Below are 13,809 nucleotides of genomic sequence, written 5' to 3' on the forward strand. Positions count from 1 at the left end.
AAAATTTCGGTTTCCGAAATCAGCTGTGTCGTAGAGCAGGGCACGCAGAAAAACGAAGTGCCGATCAACGAAACTGAGCAGCCCGCGAGTTGTGATCAGCCAGGGCAGACCGATGAGGTGTGCGCGTACGCTGTAGAGAGCGAGACTTGCGAAGGCGGCAGCGAGCGACCAGAGCAGAGTCAGAATTGTTCGTGCCCCGATACCACGCTAGGTTGTGTTCATGAGAAAAGCAACCCCAGTGCGAACGCGGACGTGCCACTTATGGCCCTCACGCAGTCCGAAGCGCCCCAGCTGTCGAAGGAGCCTGATCGTGCGCCGGTTAGCTCTGAGCGAGGCGACGCACTGAGTGGCGACGAGCCGCCAGAGCAAATGCCTAGGCGTACTGACGCGACTGACGTCAGCCGTTGGTTTCGTTCGGACTTGACTGAAAGTGAGTCCTGCGCTGCTGGCCGCGATGTAGACGCGGCGCCGCACTTTGACCACTTTGACGACACCGGTGTCCTACTAGCTCCGGTTACCGCTAGCTTGCCAGAGCTCGCGCCGAAAGAAAGTGGGACTAGAGTATTCAAGTTCTGCCACCGAAAAACGCGGAAGGGCAGGCACGAGAAAGATTGCTGCCATCGTAAGCAGAGCAAACTCAAACGGTTTCAAAAAGGAAGCAGAAGGCTAGTATTCCAGCGCTGCCGACGAAAAGCGCGAAAGGGCAGGCGCGAGAAAGAATGCTGCCATCGTAAGGAGAGCAAACTCCAAAGATTGCGAAAAGAAAGCGCAAAGCATGTGTTTCAGTGCTGCCGCAGAAAAAAACGGAAAGGCAGGCGCGAGAAACAATGGAGCAAATTGAAGCTATCGCGAAAGAGAAAGCGACTACCCCAAAGGCACAAATGCGCCCGTGCCGAGAAATCGCGTGACTGGTGTGCCACACGTAAGGCGAGGGATAGGTTGTTCAGAAAAGTGAGTGATTCATCCTCATGTGTTTCTTTGCACAGAAACAGGAAGGTACGGTTGTTCCGGGAAACGGACAGCCGAAGCTTTAGTGAAAAGGGTGATCTCAACGGTAACACCGATGGCTAAAGTCGGAGCCCATGACGTGAGAAGAAGCCTGTATTCACTAGTTGGTGTTTTTCTTCCTGGCATAGGATTTTGAACAGATTGCATTGTATTATTTTTGTTAGCAGTGCTGTTTTGAAAATGCGATTTTCAAATTTGTGGACGCGTTCCAAGTGCTGCTGAGCTGCCCTTTAATGTAGATGGGGGCATAGGAGGGAAATAGTCTGGCAAAACTTGGTGAAGTTTGTGCCGTGCTTGCTGGCTGACCAGTTGGAGTTTTTAGCGTGGTTGTGATGCTGTAGGTTGTCAGAAATCTCTCCTGAAGACAAGTTGCAGAGTGCCTTGGAAACCCGGACTTGCCAAGGAATTCTTCAGGCTGACTGGCTCAAGAGAAACAGAGTCAGATGATCCCGGCTAGCAGCAACATCCCGATCCCTCCGGACAGCGGATGCAGTCCCCTGCCCTTCGGGATCTCCCTCCCCCGGCGGGGCAGTCTGTTACGTTTCTCCACCGAGAAGTGGGACAGCTGAGGCGGCCACCGCATAGCAACAGGCAGAACCGCGAGCGGATCGGCCATTTCGACGCCGTTCAGCGGCCGCGCAACGCTTCCTCCCGCCGACGAGTCTCAGCGTGTTCCTGCCTCGCGCCAAATGTGTGTGCGTGCGTGTGTGTGCAAAAGCTGGCCAGGCCTGGAGCTGTCTGCAGGAGGTGGAGGAGATGAGGTCGGAACACCTGCGATTGAGTCATTCGTCGTGAACCAACATGTTTGGCTCTCCCTTTCCTGTGAGGGTTTACCCTTTCCCTGTGAACGGGAAAACCTATAAAAAGCAGCGGCCGACTCCGCTGGGACAGAGACTACTTTGACGCGCCGTTGGCACGACGCTAGACACCAGCTGTGTGAGAGTGTCTGTAATCTCTCCGGGTCAGCTTCACTGCCCGTTTCTTCCTGATGTTACAGTAAAGGTTGTTTCGTTAAAAGACGCCTCGTCTTTGCTGGCACCTTTGATGCCGTCCGCCGTCCACGGAGCCGCAAGGCCAACGCTACCAAGGGGCCGCGCGCCGAACCTAACAACTGGTGGCAGCGGTACGCTACCCCGGCACTCGCGACCCAAACGTAACAAGTTGCATGCGGAAGCTTTCTGCCCACTTCTCGCAGTTCTCTACATCGACGGTTGCTTCTTCGCCCGACAAGGTGTGGCAAACAATCTGGTGGCGGTCTTTAAATTGCTGCAGCCAGCCACTGCTTGCATAGACGTCATCGTGGCCTAAGACGCAAGTGAGCCTTCTTGCCTTCATTTGAAGCACGGCACCAGACACAGGCAGGTTGCGCGCTCTAACGTCCTTGAACCACGCGAACAAGGCATCTTCAACATCCTGGTGATGACAATACCTGACGCGCTTCCTGTCATTCTTAACGGCGCCTGCAGAGTGCACGTTTTCTATCTTCTGCCTTGACCTCAGTATGGTTGACAGAGTGCTAGGCGCAACGCCGAAGTCTGCTGCATTCTCTTTCTTCTTGCGCCCGCTGTCGACCGCCCTGAATATTTTTACCTTTGTTTCAAGAGAAAATGCTTTGCGTTTCGGCGCCGCCATGCTGCAAGACGACGGCACGACCTCGAGGAAAGTGAGCACACACGCGGGTCGGCAAAAAGTAGGGGCAGGGGCACGCGGGCGGTGGTTCGATCACGTGCAGGTCACCTGCCAGGCAGCCGTTGATGCTAGATACACTCGCGGTCCCTAGATGGCGTGGCGTGCGAAAGCGCGGGTGATTCAAACACATTTTAGGTGGAGGTGACGCGGGCGGTGTTTCGATCACGTGCCGGTCACATGCCAGGCAGCCATTGATGCTAGATTCATTCGCGGTCCCTAGATGGTGTGGCGTGCGAAAGCGCGGGTGATTCAAACACATTTTAGGTGGAGGCGATTGATAAAACCGAAATTTAGCGTTTTGAAATTTATTTATTTTTGGCTTCTTTGCGAATTTTGAGTCGTGTGAATACGAAATATGCTTCGTTATAACCGATTTAGTGTCAAATTTTCAGTTTTTCCTTTCGTTATACAGATAGAACTCCCATAGAAATAAAGCACAGCCAACCAAACTTTGCTTTTACTTCATTATATTCGATAATTCGCTGTATCCGTGTTTGTTATAACGAGGTTCGACTGTATTGAGGAATTCGCCACATGGAGGTTTAACTGTATATCTTTTTTTTTGGGGGGGGGGGGGGGGGGGGGGGGGGGGGGGGGGGGGAAGGGGTTGAAAAGAAAGCGTGCGAAATATGAAAACCTCCCATGTGACAATCAATACTCTCAAATGTGCAGTTTGTGAACGCAGGCATCTTCAATGGTGCCGCAAATGTAACAGGGCAAATAAAATGGCAAAAATGACAGGGAGAAAGCAATGAAATAGGTGCCGGCAGCAAAAATTGAAAGTGTGACCGGGCCACATTGATTGCAAAAGGCAGCAGGGATTACTGCGAACGAAAAAAGGGAAGAGCAAGAATACGATAAGAAAGAGTCAGAGCCATCGCAATGGCTTCTCCACTAGGCAATGCTATGGGGCGAATCATCTGGAAACGAGGGAAGCAATAACAACTGGCTATTGCCATCCCAGTATCGGATGTGCTGCTAATCTATTTCACGCTAAAAACAATACAAGTGTGAACTGAATTCTGTGAGAATTAAAGCACAGGTCTTCAGATCTTAAGCAAATAAATGGTAATGTACACTGTTATGAGGTGAAAGTGTCATTAAATGACTTTGAAGGATGGAGGGAGGACACAACACAGGCAGCCATTGGCATGCTGCAGTTTTATTTTCCTATGTCTCATCAACTAGCCTACACATACACCCTCCCAAGTTAATTTAACAGTTACAGTTTTCAAAATGATACAGTAAGAATCATAAGTTTTCCCAGATATGCTTTATTGTGAAAGCAATACTATGCCAGGTCTAACCACTCGTCGCTGTGTGTCGTGTCCGTGGTCTCTCATAAAAAAAAACAGCCTGCCATGACGTTTGAATTCATGTTAGCCCTATGCCACGGGCAGGAGCTGCCCACTCGGGTCGCTCCTTTCATACGGGAGGGTGATATCAGAATCAGCCTGCCAGAACCGTTTGCATTCTCATTATCCCGACACGTAGGCACGTAGGGGAACAATGTAGCAGGTAAAAGCTTCCGCTGCTGCTTTCGCAATTCAACTAGGGTTAACCAGAGCTAAAACACAACTAATGTTTTTTCCCACATTTTGTAAAAAAGAAAGAAGAGTAGAATGAAGTTTCACCATATCTAGGTTCAACTGTACTTTATTGTAGTGGAAATTTCGTTCCTGAAAAGTGCATAAATGCAATCCAGCTTCTTGAAACAACTATTGCAACAAATAACAATAACAAAAAGATTAAAAAAAGAACAAACAAATAACAATTTTGTTCTTTTTTTAATCTTTTTGCAGTTAAAATTGCAGGCTGGTTGCTTTCATGTCCACAAAATTATTGAGGGTGACAGTGGTGCCACGACACCTTGGTGCGAGATTACGAAATCTATCAATAGCGATCAAGTTTGCTGTCACGTAGCAGCAGCACAGCTGTTTAGAGTTCGACTGTGATTCACGATTTCAAAGGCTCTCGATTGAATGGCCGTGGCTTTGTGATAAGTATAAGAGCTATACAGTGAAAGCTCGTTAATTCGAACCTTGATAGTTCGAATTTTTTTGATAATTCGAACTACACTACCTGGTCCGGCCAAGCTCCATAGAAATCTGTGTACAAAAAAGCCTGTTAATTCGAACGAGAGTTGATAATTCGAACTACGTACCGCTGCGTCAGGGCGGTTTAGCGCACACAGCGCGGCCAAAAAAAAACACATCTACCAGGGCAATTCCATGAAACTCGTGCCTTAATCAGTCGTTACTAGAACCTATATTAACGGGAACCAACTTCAAGCTGGTTCTGGTAATGTTGATCACAAAGACGTTTGTGGGACATTCTATGGCGATCCATTTACCTCCCTGTGTCGAGCAGCGCGAAAACAGACAAGCACAAGAGACGAAGCAAAAATATGAACGCATTGCTGTGTTCACCAGTTTCCTTCATATCTTTTGCTTCTCTGCGTTCGATACAGGATGCTTAATTAGCCCGCCAAAACGTTTCAGCGCCTTGTTCACAACTCCTGGGCTTTCATCGGCTGCTGCGACTGCAATCATGTTAGCTTCAAATGGACAGTCAGTCTGCACACTCTTCATAGATGTTGTACAGGGCGCAGTAAAGTGAAATAGGAGTACCTGAAAACTCAAGCCTCTGGTGTTACCACATTCGCAGTACTCCGGCAGCCGATTTGGTGCGGCATGTAAGACTGGCTGTCTATGCCGCGAAAGAGCGGCATAGTTAGAGGCTACACATGTCCAAAACGGGGTTAGAAATTAAACCAGGTAAAGCTTTAGGCAAAACCATAGAAGAGTGGGTAAAGCCTAAATGGCGCGGTGGCGGTTGGCGGCCTCGGCGGCGGCTGCTTGCTCTCTTCAGCGCAACCTCTGAAACTCGCAACTAAATGGTCGTTAATCCGAACCCTGTTAATTCGGAAATACAGATAAGTACCAGGCCGTGGAAAGTCAGCGGCCTGGTACTTCCACGGCACTTCCGTCCCGCCCAATTCTCCCACGCGGGAGCAAAAGGAGGAAAGAAAAAGATGGGAGGAGGACTTCTCCCTCGCGCCTAGATTTTCCCCTCGCACTGACGGCGCCGCCGACTCCGCTGCGTGGCTTGCTTCGTCCTCGCGTGAACCGCTGCAACCGTTACGACTCCACTCGTTTTGAATTAGAACCGTCGTCTGCGTCGGTTGTCTGCGTAGCCTAGCGCTCTGAATTCTCTGCGTGTTGGCTTATCAACCAAAGTCGCGATTTTTCGTCGCGGTTTTTTTACTCTGTGAATCTCATTCCTGCTGGCTCTTCGCCCCTTCATGAGACGAGAGACTTGTCTGCGTGCAGCTCCAGTTCCATGGACCCATTGTGCTGATTGTGCTGGCCATTACAGTCGGCAATATCCGCTGTGATTCGTGTTGTTGAACTTGTTACCTTCATGTGCTGTGGAGAGAAGTATGTGCGTTTCGAAGAAGACGGTTCTACCAGGAAGGATAGCGTAAATTTTTAATCATGCATTTTGGTTATGTATAGCACAGTGACATGTGATTACCTGCATCAAATACCAACCACTAGGAAACTCAAACGCAGGTATTTGCTCCATGTTTCTAATCAACTGTACACATGCTGACAGAAGCAGTGCCGGCAAACTGGATTCTTTTGTAGTGATAAAGCAAGCATGCAAGATTACAATATTAGCACAGAACACTACTGTAAACTTTTGGCTATGTAAAGTGCGTGTGCGTGTGTGTGTGATACCTCGTCGCATCTTTTCGTTTTCTGTTTCACGTGCAGTTAATAAAAATGGGAAACGATATCTGCTGTTCTCTGTGCTATTTCTTGCTGCGGTCGGATACGCTTGCTCGCGAGCGTCTGCGTCCTCGAGAGCGCTATGCTTGTGATTTTTCTTTCCATCACACTGTTCCTGCCGCAAGCTGCTTGAAGCAACCTACCGACACCACCTTCAGCGCACCGTTTTTTTGGACCGCTCCACTATACGGCCTCCCCCATCAAGTCCATTTTTTACACGCCCCCTCCTGCTAGTTTGGCGCTAGGGTCTGTAATTCGTGGCCGCTGGGAGGTATAGGGAGTTTCACACCCCTGTAAGTACTGTCGGCGCGGTTCCAGCCAACGCCCTTGAACGACTATGATTTAGGACGGGTGCTACAAGTTACCAAAGAAAAACATTTTATTTTTTTTTTGAGAGTCATCCATCCTTCTCTCCATTAGTCGCCAACAAAAACATGTGGATCATGATGCTGGTGCGTTTGCTGCTATCTCGCGCTCCAATCATTGAGTAGCATGAGCAGAGGGCACCCACCTTGCCCATGGCTGGCACTTCGCTAAGTGTGCTCTTCCTCCCCCCCCCCCCCCTTTGCTAGAGATAACATCAAAAGGTAAACACACACCGCGATTTTATCCCTAGGCACCATCTTGGCGCACTGCCAAGAAATGCGTTGTGGACCATGAGGGCGTGAATAGACAGATGCACTAACGACTGATGCCTTTATTTTTTTTTCTTCAAATTCTTATATAAAAATCGGTGGTAGGTGGGTTCATTACGCGAGTGGGTTCGTTGCACGAGTAAATATCGTAATGAAAAGTTCGGATTAACAAGCTTTTACTATATTTCTAACAAAACTGCTCAAACAATTGGAAACAGAAGGGTCACCAACCAGAAAGAGGAACAGCAGGAGGTGGTGGCCTCCTCTTTTTCATCTGAGGTGTAAGAAGCTTCATTGTATTGTCGTAGGGCAGTTGTACAGGAACACCAGCCGCCTTCTGGGTTTCTGTGAGGCAGTTCTCAAGTAGGATGACCTGCATGTTTTGAGAAATTGGGAAGAATGATATCCCAATCCCTGCCAAAATGTCACATTACTGACCACCTGACGAATTGACTACTAGCAGTAAGATTACTACTGACTGACTATTAAATGCATCTCTACTACAGAAGTACAGTAGAACCTCGTTGGTATGTTACCGGTTCATACTATTCACGCTCAAAATCGCGGGCAGTAAAACATCTCCCACATAAATGCTAATCTACACTTTTATGCAGTGAAAGTCTCAATTCTAAATGCCTTTGTACCTCATTCAAAAGTTAAAATTTTCAAAATTTGGCAGCTCGGATCATACGTTTTCTGGACAATATGTCTTTTTTTTCCTCTCATTTAAAAGAAGACGTATTAATGAGGTTTTACTGAATTCTTGGTTCAGTTTTTCTACTTAAATCCACACCTTCCCCACACAGTGGACAGTGATCTGCCATGAAAAGACCACCAGCTAATGAAGCATATATTCTTACTTTAATATAAGTAGGTCAGCAATAAATGTGCTCCTTTCAAACACAAAAAAGAAAACCCACATTCTTCTGACTGATGTCTCAAGATCACTGAATCAGCACTGCCACAAAATAGTACAAAGACATTGCACACTACAGTTGTAGCCATATCCATAAAGATCAAGATTCAAATTTGCATGAAACAGCAAGCCGTGTACTGCTGTTCCATAAAAGCCAGACTATTAACACGAAATCGCCAGGTTCCGTAGAGCAGAGTGCATCATGTAGTGGAATTGCCACTAAGCATTCATGACACATACAAGGCCTGGAAAGCGAGCTAGTAACTTACAAGACATACCGCCGTATTCACAAACACGCCTTCACTCGAACTTCTACTCCAAGCAGCCCTCGAGGCCTGTTTTTCGTTTCAGAAAGCAATCTCCACTCGAATCGCTCCTTCAGCGGCGAAGAAAACTTGAGTTTCCTCGAGAATCTCGAGTCTGCGACGACACTGCCTTGGCCGCTCCTCGACCGCCACTCCACTTGTAAACATGGCCGACATCGCATCGCTCGCTCGCTGTGTGGAATTCATTCTACCGGTATACCAAACTTTTCACGAAAGAAGATACGACAAGGATGCACCGAACCTTTCTTTAAAGCATCAGCTGAAAGTGACAATGACCCGGGATGTCTGGCACGCTATCGTTTTACGAATGCGGCCATGGCTAACCTCCGTCCATCTCTGCCGCTCACGCCGAACATGGATAACCGTGATCAGCCACCGACGTTTGTGCTGTTTGATCTTCGCATCATCGCATTGCGCTTGTGTGGCGCGGGAGCATTCCAAGTCGTCACTGAATAAATGGATAACCTTTTCGGAGCCCACCGAGTGCAGAGTTGAGGCGCGATTTGACTGTAAAATGGTGAGCTCGCCCGCGGCCGGAGTCGAGCAGCGGCGGCGCATTCTCCGTGGCTCGCCTCGCGCGCTTCCGCAGACGCCGCCGAACTTGTGGGGGAACAACGTGTTGTGCGCAGTAAGCTGGCGAGCACCGGAAGCGCGGTGGGACTCTGCGGACATCTGTGCTGCACCCCGCGCATCAATGGCTTGCATGTCCCCCAAGGGTACGTAGTAAGTCTTCGGATGCGGGCGCTGTCGAGGGAGCAGGTTGGTGTGCTCGTCCTACGGAGAGATATTCGCGGATGAAGAAGAGCATGGCTTTTCAAGCACGTTTTCAATTAGGACTCCCTACTTGTTTGGAAACCACACGCGGCATTTTCTTCTGGAGAGTCGAATTGAGTGTGCATGAGCTGCAATGCGCTGCAAAGCAGCACGCATGTTCAGCAGTTTAGCTCGCCTCCGAGCAGGCCAGAGCCATGCCCGTAGGAGTTCGCGGCTTGTACTTTTTTTTTCCTGCAATATATTTTGACGTCTGTCAAAGCCCCACAATAAAAAAAGTCTGTCAAATCCTGGTAATAAAAAAAGTCTGTCAAAGCCTGGCAATAAAAAAAAAGGCAAAGCGGCAAAGGCAGAGCGTAGACCTCACACCAAAAAATAAACCGAAGTATTCACACCATTTCTCGAAGCCTACGTCACTAGCAGCGACTGTTGCCAGATGCAAAAACATTTTCGGCCATTTTTCACAGCGGTCCTTTTCATCCAGCTCACAAAACAAGTTACACTATGCTGTTAACGTCGAACTCGCTTGCGAAAGTTGTTTAGAAGACTTGACATGAAAAACTGAGCATGTTACACAGTTCAGCACGCAGTTTTCGGGCCAAAAGTTCATCTTAATCTCGTCCCTATATGCCACTTGCGCTGCGCCGAGTGGAGGAGGTATTCTCGAGGAGAACTTGTCGGAGGAAACGCCGAGGGGCGTTCATGAATCCGAATCGGCCATGGAGTGGAGTAGCGGCTGTATTCTCCGCTCCAAGGAGTGGAGGTGGAGCATCGAGTCGAGGCGCGTTTGTGAATACGGGCGATACAGTCACCGACCGTTTTTTCGAACTTGGCGGGACCTAGGAAATGGTCCGAATAATCGAACAGTCCGAAAAATCCGTGAACTGGAAAAAAAATCACTTTTCCGCGAAAAATCAACTTACAAATTACGAACTTCACTGATCCCCATGTGTAAGGCCGCGGTGGCCCTTTTTTTAATGTTTCGGCGCGCGCGCCGCAGAAAACGGCGATGGAAGGTTCCCCGAGCTACGAGAAATCGACGCGACCGATTGCGTCATCTCTGCCACCGAGCTGCGCCTCCTCGCCCTCGTCGCCATGCACAGAGTCAAGCGTGCATTCCCCCGCACGGTCCCGGCCCCCCCTCCTCGCTTCGCGCGGGAGGGCTGCGCGTGTTAACCATGTTTGTTCGAGAAAGTTCGAGGCCTCTCCAGAAGGCCAGGGGGGGAAGGCATAGCTTTGGCAGCGCTAAGCTGTTTTCCGTTCCTCCTCCGCATCTAGAAGATTCGGCGCTGGCTATTTAAGAGCGCGCCGCGCAGTCACCGACGGTTCTGGTTCTTGTGCTAAGGCTAGCCGTTGATGGAGATAGCGTAGCAGGCAGGCCCCGACTGAGAAGTCGTTAAAAAGAGCGATGCGCTCGTTTTGCTGTTAGTGTTTAGCTCAGTCTCTTTTGTAAACTGTGTCGCCTCTCTGTCTCGTGTGAATAAGTTTTCTGTACCCTGTGCCTTGCGTTCTTGTTATATAAAGTTAATGTTCGTTTTGTTACTACAAGTTCGTTGGCCTTCGTCTCAGTGTGTTTGCGTGTGAACTGCACGTCGCCTGCCGAATCGAGGAGCACCTAGCTTGGAGAGGTGCGGAAGATTTAAAGAAGAAGAGACAAGAACCTTGTGTGATTTTTACTGGCGCAGTCGACAGGATGATTCGGCAACTGCAGCACTCCGCAAGCCCAGCCCGTTACTCGAGCCGTCGCAACGTTATCAGCGCTCACCGAAGTCTGCCGGCCGTTCAAGGTGGAAGAGCTTCGTCGTGTGCAAGGACCTAGGGACCCCAAGAGGAGACGGTCAGAGGCAGCGGCGAATAGGAGTGCCCACCAGCGAGGAGCGGCGCGGCAAGGAGCGAGCAACCGTTGCTGAGGTGCCAAGATCTCCCGGTCGTTCGGGGTAGGAGCTTCGTCGACGCGTGCAAGGACCCAGGGACCCCCAGCGGTGACGGTCAGAGGCAGCGACGATCGGAAGTGCCCCGCAGCGAGGAGCGACGCGGCGAGAAGGGCGCAACCGTTGCTCAGGTGAGCGGGATTTCTTGCGTCCGTTGGTGTGCGTGGCTCAGGCATTAGGAGCGGGAGGTGCGCGGTGTCGACGTGTAGTTAGTTTGGTTAGCAAACATGAACACCAGAAATTCAGTGTTTTCCGGATGGACCAGAGTGTCCGTAAGAGTCCCCATAGCCTCACTGAGACGGAAGAATTGCGTAACAAAGACGAATAGTAAGGACCTAGCGAAGCGTCGAGAGACAGAGGCGAAAGCAGAGACGGAATTAGAAATTAGAAGGATGGAGATGGAGATGGAAATGAGAAAGATAGAAGCCGAGATGGAAAAGAGAAAGATAGAAGCCGAGATGGAGAAGAGAAAGATAGAAGCCGAGATTGAAATGAGAAAAATGGAGGCAGAATTGAGAAAGTACGAACTGGAAACTCAAAAAGCGATAGCCGAAGCTCTAAATGTGCCAGCAGAGGTCCAGTTATTAGAAATAAGACAAATGCCCTTCGGACGCAAAATCGAAACAAATATTAAAGCAGAAGAAACTAAAAAGAGCGTTTCGAAAGAGCGGCCCCGAATAGTACTCGAAAGGAGCGCGTCAGCTGACGAAGAGGCCTTGCCGGCCGACACTGCCGCGAACACTACGCCGGCAGAGGCAACCTTCGCCGGAACGAGCGATGCTGTCGGCGTGCGCAGTGCGCTGCCGGCCAGCGAAGTAAACAACGCCAAAACATCGGCTGTAGTCTTCCCAACAGAAGCGCCCGCGTGCGATCAGATTACCGAAGGCGTCAGCGTTCAGCCAGGTGCACCGGAAGGCGCGCGGCAGCAGACGACCGAACTGAAACTCGCTGTAGATGAGGTAATCGAAGAACGTAAAGCTGCAGCGTGTTTACAAACTGATCCTGACGCGTTGAATGTAGCAAATGCGGCTGAAACAGCGGCACCGGGCGCGAGCGCTTACCAAGAACAGGGCGCCACAGTTGATTCAGTGAGAGCGGACGCGAGCGATGGGATAGGCGAGATCCGCGATCATGCGTTGACCGCAACAGATGCTGTTTGTAGGGCAGAAGTCCCAGCAGCTGTCGCGAACATCAAAGTCAACGCCGCAACAGCCGCGGAATTGGCCGCCGCTACCACTTGTGATCACGAGATGCTCATTAAAGCGACGAGTCTACCATTCGGAGGCGAGTGTTTTGCAGGCTGCATTGTTGCAGACCTACACGAGCCGCATGATGCCGCGCCCCTCCCTAGTTCTAACGAGTGTCGAGATGAAATAAATTCTCCACTTGTGCCTGAGCAGCGACGCGCCGGCGGGCGTGAGCGGTCCTGCTCGCCTGTGCATGAAAGTGTGTGCGATCGCGAGCACGGAGTGACAAGCGAAGCGCGCGAAGAACACCTGCCGGACTTGACCGCATATAATGTGTGTGGACCCCCAGGATCTGGGACCTATCGTGAACGTTTAGCATGCTGTGCAGTGACTGTGCGCGAGAGAAGTGCTTTTGAACTTTGTGCTTGTGAACTTTGTGCGCCAGGAACTGCGACTGGCTTTGAACATCATGCAGGCCGCGAAGCGACTATGAACAGAAAGTGTGCGTGTCGATTGTGTTATAGCAGAAGGAAAGCCGCGGCCTTTAGTGTGTATTCGGTTTGGCTGGGCAAAAAAGCCCAGCAATCCTCTTATGGTGGGGCGTGTAAGGCCGCGGTGGCCCTTTTTTTAATGTTTCGGCGCGCGCGCCGCAGAAAACGGCGATGGAAGGTTCCCCGAGCTACGAGAAATCGACGCGACCGATTGCGTCATCTCTGCCACCGAGCTGCGCCTCCTCGCCCTCGTCGCCATGCACAGAGTCAAGCGTGCATTCCCCCGCACGGTCCCGGCCCCCCCTCCTCGCTTCGCGCGGGAGGGCTGCGCGTGTTAACCATGTTTGTTCGAGAAAGTTCGAGGCCTCTCCAGAAGGCCAGGGGGGGAAGGCATAGCTTTGGCAGCGCTAAGCTGTTTTCCGTTCCTCCTCCGCATCTAGAAGATTCGGCGCTGGCTATTTAAGAGCGCGCCGCGCAGTCACCGACGGTTCTGGTTCTTGTGCTAAGGCTAGCCGTTGATGGAGATAGCGTAGCAGGCAGGCCCCGACTGAGAAGTCGTTAAAAAGAGCGATGCGCTCGTTTTGCTGTTAGTGTTTAGCTCAGTCTCTTTTGTAAACTGTGTCGCCTCTCTGTCTCGTGTGAATAAGTTTTCTGTACCCTGTGCCTTGCGTTCTTGTTATATAAAGTTAATGTTCGTTTTGTTACTACAAGTTCGTTGGCCTTCGTCTCAGTGTGTTTGCGTGTGAACTGCACGTCGCCTGCCGAATCGAGGAGCACCTAGCTTGGAGAGGTGCGGAAGATTTAAAGAAGAAGAGACAAGAACCTTGTGTGATTTTTACTCCATGCTTCGTTTATATGTCGATAACAGGGAGTTGTAGCATAACGCGATCTGCTACTGTGATTGGCTTCTGCGCGCCGCCCATGCGCACGCGCTCGCATGATTCGATATGGCGGGCATGGCCGCCAGTACGCTCGCGCTGGCTGGTGCAAACGCGGCAGGTGTGTGCGCCGCCGGGAAGCACGCAACTCGCTCAAGGCGGTTACCGTGTGTGCAGTGGTGC

General features: G+C 50.5%; 1 protein-coding gene across 3 annotated transcripts in view; it reads right to left on the reverse strand.

Moving 5' to 3' along the window:
- Spn (protein phosphatase 1 regulatory subunit spinophilin) overlaps positions 1 to 13,809 on the reverse strand; it is a 77,601-nt gene that overhangs the window by 39,094 nt on the left and 24,698 nt on the right. For all 3 annotated transcript variants that reach the window (XM_084590796.1, XM_084590797.1, XM_084590799.1), the window contains exon 12: positions 7,358 to 7,499. In XM_084590796.1, coding sequence (XP_084446922.1) covers positions 7,358 to 7,499 — 142 coding nt within the window. The remainder of the gene's footprint in view (positions 1 to 7,357; positions 7,500 to 13,809) is intronic.

Source organism: Amblyomma maculatum, chromosome 1 (assembly GCF_055883805.1).
Source record: "Amblyomma maculatum isolate TAMU_Amacu chromosome 1, ASM5588380v1, whole genome shotgun sequence".
Lineage (NCBI taxonomy): Eukaryota > Metazoa > Arthropoda > Arachnida > Ixodida > Ixodidae > Amblyomma > Amblyomma maculatum.